Source organism: Pyrus communis, chromosome 11 (genome assembly GCF_963583255.1).
Source record: "Pyrus communis chromosome 11, drPyrComm1.1, whole genome shotgun sequence".
Taxonomy (NCBI): domain Eukaryota; kingdom Viridiplantae; phylum Streptophyta; class Magnoliopsida; order Rosales; family Rosaceae; genus Pyrus; species Pyrus communis.
This window is the reverse complement of record NC_084813.1, coordinates 3,386,290-3,393,084: the sequence shown is the minus strand read 5'-3', so window position 1 is coordinate 3,393,084 and position 6,795 is coordinate 3,386,290. Positions and strand designations below refer to the sequence as shown.

The following is a 6,795-nucleotide window of genomic DNA, read 5'->3' as shown; positions in this document are numbered from 1 at the left end:
CGGTTAGACGATGGTGATGATACCATGTTGAATTTAAGAACTCAGAGAGGAAAGTTTAGTAAAGAGAGAGAAAGAGAATTGTAGAGAGAGAGTGAAAAATATATCAAATGATTCTTATTAATTCAATAGAGCAATACAATGGTATTTATACATAAATATCCTATCCCAATCTATGTGCCAGCTCAGCATAATATATCTAACTAATCACAGACATTCCAAGCTTAACAACCAAGTAAATGAAACTAATCTGGTGATGGTTGTGATGTATTACTGTTACTCTTAACACTAACAACCATCGTTTAGGCAACCATGTTGTTGCACTAACAACCATAGTTTATAGTTCAACAGTCGCCATATTAAAGCCTCGTTTGATATCTAAAATTAGATTGAAATGGATACATCACTAGATTTAGGTAAAAATTTATGTCCACCTAAAATGTAAAGGATCAATTACTCATAAAGAAAACTTATGAGTTTCAATCTCTCCATAATGTCGGATTACAAAGATGAATTTCCTTCATAACTAATCCCCTCTAATTCCCTCCAAATAAAAAATATAACTACAGTTTCAGCATCTAGCCGCAGAAGCAAGCAGGACTGGCCAAGCTTAGCTAGGCACCATCAAAAGAAAGCAAACAAAAAATTATACGAAGTGACTACAAATCCTAGCAAACACAACCCAAATTCACATAGATCAGCAAATCCCAACCACCACTGTCAGGAGCATATATTTAGCGTCCTTCAATCATTGTCATTGTAGCTTCATTATTCGAAGGCTGTGGTTGAGGATGAGAGACTGAGTTTTGGATTGTGAATAGAGGCTTCTTAGGTTGTGGACCACCAATTACAGTTGTGGAACCATTTAGCATAAAAATTACATCCGGCATGCTCGGCCTATCCGTCGGATTGTCCTGTACACAAAGCAGCCCAATATGCACACATTTCATTACTTCTGGAGCTGAATATGAATCAGCCGCCAACATTTCATCCACCAACTCCAATTCCCTGCCTTCTTTCCATAACTGCCATGCATAGGCTAGTAAGCCTAGCTGTTGATCATAGATATAGAAGGCGGTATTCTTCTTGCTGCTAATAATCTCCAATACCAAGACCCCGAAGCTGTAGACATCAGATTTTTGAGAAAATATTCCACCCATGGCATACTCAGGAGACATATATCCGCTGTGTAAACATGAACCTCATTAGTTTATATGTCGCTGAAATAAGTGCTTGGTTTCTGCCTTTTAAGAACGTTACAAAAAATATATCTAATGTGAACGACGCAACTAATTAGCAGTTTTTTTCCAAAATGTTGCGTATGACATGTTCAAGAATATACAGGAAAGGCATGAATCTTACCGTGTTCCCACAACCCTCTGAGTATTTTCTAAATTCTGTGTCCCTTCAACCGAACGTGCCAATCCAAAATCTGAAATTTTTGGGTTCATTTTCTCATCCAAGAGAATGTTGCTCACTTTTAGATCTCTATGTATTACCTTCAAATAGGAATCATGATGGAGATAAACAAGCCCCCTAGCAACTCCTTGAATAATATTGAAACGTGTACCCCAATCAAGCACTGCTCTTCTCATCGAATCTGATCATCAAATAATCGATCAATACACCGACTAGAATGTAAAGATAAGAAACTGCAGTAAAGTGCAAGTGAAACTAACCGAAAAGAAAAGTATCCAAGCTTTTGTTTGGCATGAACTCATAAATCAGTAACTTCTCGTCCTCTTTAACACAGCAACCCATGATTCTGACCAGATTTTTGTGTTGGAGATTGGAGATCAACAACATTTCATTCTTGAACTCTACTACACCTTGCCCTGAGGTACTGGATAGTCTTTTTACTGCTATTTCCTTCCCTTCTGCTAGCTTACCCTATACAAAGCCAACAAATATATCACTGCATTCATGTCAGTCTCTCTGTATCTATCGTAAAAATAAAATAATAGTAATTACCTTATAAACTGGACCAAAACCTCCTTGCCCAAGTTTGTTTTCTGTGCTGAAATTGTCCGTAGCAACTAATATGCTATCAAAATCATAGATCCGTAGCTCAGACAGATCATGTTTTCCTCCTATATATTCTTGTAGGGTGTCCCTTGTTAATTTGATGCGTTCCCTAGTTAATTTGATGTGTCCTGATTTTGCAAATATAAATATCGAACACTGAATCCAAGTGAAACAACCAACAAAGTTCTGAGAGATAATATGCTAATGCATTATATTAATCCAACACCTCGATCTCTTTCACTTAATTACCTTTTTGCTTAGCTTTCATCCTGCACAAACCGAACACTATGGCACCCAATACACCGTTAAAACAAACAATTGTAAGGCTCACAATTAACTTTATGGGTTTTCCTTTACCTGAAAATTTACAAAACAAAAACAAGATGAGATATATAGAAAAGAAAAGTTACGGCTTGATAATTAGAGTTGTTCAAGGCTTCAAGCACTTTTGAACAAAAAAAAAGGCTTCAAGCACTAGTATGATTAGTTCATCTGCTAGTTCTGCGCGTGCTAGGCGAATATAAACATCTACACCGTCAGACGGAAACTCCTGCATATGAATGAGGAGTTTGGACCAGACCAAACACCCTATTTTATAAACAAGTGCATACGCTTGGTAAGAACAATTATTTAGGCGCACTGTCTTGCAGTCGGCGGATGTGCTGTCAGAATCCAAAGACACAAACTCATGAGAATCTGGTACTTTGAACCCTAACAGCTTCAGAAACCCATCATCATCATCATCTTCTTTTCCTCTCAATGTGACTAACTTATTTGTCTCTCTCACAAAACAATTTGGTTTCCCTCACACACCCTCCCGTCCAGTTTCCTCTGCTACCATTTCCCGTCTGACTTGGGTACAAACCTGTTGAATCCCACATCGGCTAGAGGGAAAGAGGAAAAACAATTTAAATAGAATTACCCTACTTCAATTGATGCTAAGGCTCCCTGTGATAGATAGATTGGGCAGTGGTAAAGTAGGAATATGATGGTGAAGTGGGGCCCTTGGCCTACCGACTTGAAAAATTCAGCCTAAGAGCTAGGAAATTAGCCCACTTTAACTAATATTGAGGGTTTTTTTTGTAGAGAAACTTCACACCTGACGGATTGGGCAGTTGGTAAAGTGGGGACGGTGTTGGTGGAGTGGGGCCTTCGGCCCATGGACCTGAAAGATTCAACAAAACCCTTTCAAGCACTTGCAGATTGGTGATACAGAAGCTTTGCAAACTCCAAAAGGTCCACATGCTCCATAATTGTCACATTATTTATATTGTGGCTGGGAGTAGACATACCATTTGGGCAGAATGTAATGATGTAGTCAGGTCCGTCATTACAGGTAAATGTGCTGGTTTGATCATCATAAGCGTAGCTATAAGCTTCAGGGCACTGCTGCTTAAAGAGCTGAGAGTAGTTCGTGGAAGGACATGTACTTGGCAGATCATTCGGTGGAGTGCAGCAGTACTTCGACTCGTTGAACGCCATGCAAGCGCTCTTGCAACTGATGACACTCTTATCAGCCGCTTTCACTTGTAACTCAATCGGGCATGCCGCGTTAACATTCACATGGCAAGTCGAGGCCTGACACTTACCGGTGCCGCCTTGTGGGGCAACAGACATGGGCAAGTTGAAGCCGTCAACAAGGCTAACATCGTAAAAATCTTGACCCCCGTTTATTGTGATTTCTACTAAAGTTGCCGGTGGAACTACGTCTGCGCCGTTGCATGCAACCTGACCAGAGCCACAGTCTGCAGTTTCACAAGAGAATTTTCCAGTGGCGTTTGTGGAGCATCTGGTTCGGGCCCATAAGCGACCAGACCAAGGGGATGGAGCGGCCATTGACTGGCTAGCTTGGGATGCTAGTTTGAACCCGGTGGTTGATAATTGACGATTTTGGCCACTGGTTAGGGTTGCTGGCCAAACAGTGTTAGGGCAATTGTTTGTGAAAGTCATTTTCGCTGCATGTGCTCCTGCATTTATATTCAACATAAAAATAGATGCTAAGACTATTGAAATCTAAATACAATTGTAAAATTTATCAAATTAAAAATAAATAAAGGGTAATGCTAGAGAGACTAAATTTGTAAACTAAATGAAATGCTATCAATAGGAATTATCACGTTTATTAATGCTTAAGTAATAAACCAATCATCAACTTCCATGTCATTTAGTTTCCAAAATTTTGTCTGCAAATTTGTCTCCCTAGCATTACTCATAAATAAATAAACGATTTGAAATTATATTAAGAACTTTTTCATAACTACTCGTAATTTTATTATAAATACACTTTGATGATGATTCATCTAATCTCATGCCCTCATCATCGCATTGGCAGGCTCACTTCTATGTATCCACATTACTCATCATCGATCGTTATTCTATTTTAGACTTCCTACTGTTGCTTTTAACGTTGTTACAATGTAAAGCGTAATAAGGGTAATATTGTAAACAAGTCTACTGAAGACCGTTGAGTTTGTTATAAGGCAGTTCTAACAGTTTTTGTAATTAGTTAGTGATTAGTTAGACATGATGTAATTAGTTGTTAATACAATTGAGTTAGTCACTAGTTTATATACACCAACATGTAATCTTATTCCTTATGAAATGAAAGCATAATTTTCCTATTATGGTATCTCTCACCCATGCCTAACGACCTTTCAATCCTCTTCTCTTCCGCTTCCCGCTTGTCTTCCTCTTTGAAGCTCCAAACCCTAAAAATCCAGCCATGGCGACTTCTGGATCTCCCTACTTTGAATCTGCTTCTCAAATTCATCGTGCTCCTATGAATTCTTGCCCTAATTCCTCAACTCCTTAGGCAATTTCTTCGATTATGATCCAGAGTATTGGATCTATGGTTCCAATTAAGCTCACCACAACGAACTGTCTCACATGAAGTGCGTTGTTTGCTTCTATCTTCCGCCGATACAATCTCACTGGAATTATTGACGGCACAATGACTGCTCCGCCCAAATTTCTTCTTGATTCGTCTGGAAATCACACCTCTACCCTTAATCCTCAGTATGTGACATGGTTCGAAAATGATCAAAACATTTTGATCTGGATCAATTCTACACTCTCAAATTCTCTCATCCCATACCTGTTGGAGTCAACCCCTCTCTAATATTTGCATCCGGCAGGCATGCATATTATAGACAATACGAATCAAAATAGAAAAGAAATTAATAAGAAGTTTGTATAATAATACCTGAGAAGAAGAGGATGGCCATGGTGAGGCCGAGAAGGGAAGCTACTAGGCTCTTCATCATCGTTGTTGAATATATCTTAATTGCCTGCTTGTTGCTAGTTAGCTTGAACTTATGATTTCATGATAAACTTAGGAGCCAAGGGGGGCTGTACATAGGCTTATAGCGTGCCCAACCTGTTTGATCTTTTGCATGAGTAGTAATTGCGGGTCTAAGTTCAACGCTGACTATTAAAACGAACGCGCAAACTAATAATAAATAGACGAGTAGTATTTGGTCTTGGACTGGCTTAGGTATCATCATTGACCTACAATGACTAACAAATTCAGTTTTAATCCGTAAAACTAACCACCGTTTAATAATTAATTCGTTTTGTTATTTTTATTTTTATTTTTATTTTTGTGTTAAAAATAGGAAGAAAAAAAACATAGAAGAAATGAGGGAAAGAAGGGGATGATGAGAGACATACTTTCTTTAATGGGATTATAACGTATTGTCACGCAATTTTAATCACTGATCCCGTATATACCATGCAAATGGTCTGTAAAACATTTTCATATAATGATAAAGTGAATGAACAAAATAGAGTTATATATGAAGTGAGTTGATTGATCGATCATGCAGTCTGGTTAACTAACTAGTACTAAGATTTAGTAATATTTTTCTCTAATTGAGAGATCTTATATTCGAATGATATGGATAACGAGGACGTATTGTATTTGTTTAAATCCAATACGTAATTAGTGGCTGACCCAATGTATGGTCTAACCCAATACCAGTTTCCATTTTAAAGTAGAATATATCGTTGTTACAGCTGTTTGATTGGCAGTGCATGCCTACTAGTTAATCAACATGATCCATAAGTTACGCATCCTGTATGAGTGATGGCGAAGCCAGAACAAGAGAATTGATAAAGTGCCATGGGAGATCAACTAGAAGGTTGACTAGTAGTCGCATGATTTTGAATTTGGACAAACAAGCCACACAGATAACTGAGGTTGCGCCATGTGTGCAGACTTGTAGCGCGATAGACTGGGCGGGCTGCCGTGAAGGACGGGAGAAATAAATTTTTTTACCACTTATATAAAATCTCTTGATGTATCACTCGTATTTCGATCATGATGAATAATTTCCTGTGAAGGAAATGAACAAGCACTAGAAGACTTGAGCTGTCATCTTCGATTTTCCTCATCCCATCCATTTTTAATAGTGCAACTTGGTATTACGATATGTAAGTGAGATATCTTAGATTCGATTTTCGCCAAAAAAGAATTTGAACCTTATTATTATTAGTCCATTGTGAGGCTAAACCGACTATCTTCCCTTAGTGTAAACAATATCATTTGTTAAAAATAAATAAATAAATAAATTAAAAAAAGTAGCAACTTAGTCGCTATGTGACTTGGTCTGCAAAGGATTTTTTTTTTTTTTTAAATTAATTAATTTTTTTTCTTCAAACGGTCTGCAAAATTAGTACATATTATTCATACCCTATTACGGTTTTATCTAATTTTGTTCAAATTTTTTAGTATTAAAATTTTTAAGATTGAAAGTTTTAGGGATGACATATCAA

The 6,795-nt window shown here is 37.7% G+C and overlaps 1 protein-coding gene across 2 annotated transcripts; it reads right to left on the bottom strand.

Moving 5' to 3' along the window:
* Positions 1–437: 437 nt before the first annotated feature.
* Positions 438–5,428, bottom strand: LOC137708541 (thaumatin-like protein 1a). 2 transcript variants are annotated; one of them, XM_068447643.1, is made up of 9 exons: positions 5,225–5,428; positions 3,315–3,989; positions 3,122–3,187; positions 2,272–2,379; positions 1,969–2,150; positions 1,677–1,887; positions 1,497–1,597; positions 1,360–1,429; positions 1,042–1,182 (listed from the first exon to the last, which is right to left on the bottom strand). In XM_068447643.1, the coding sequence occupies exons 1-8, from the start codon at positions 5,283–5,285 to the stop codon at positions 1,388–1,390; spliced, it is 1,446 nt and encodes a 481-aa protein (XP_068303744.1). In that variant the 5' UTR covers positions 5,286–5,428; the 3' UTR covers positions 1,042–1,182; positions 1,360–1,387. The 2 variants fall into 2 exon arrangements, with proteins under 2 accessions (XP_068303743.1, XP_068303744.1); XM_068447642.1 differs by having other exon boundaries at positions 438–1,182; positions 1,360–1,597; positions 5,225–5,416.
* Positions 5,429–6,795: the final 1,367 nt, after the last annotated feature.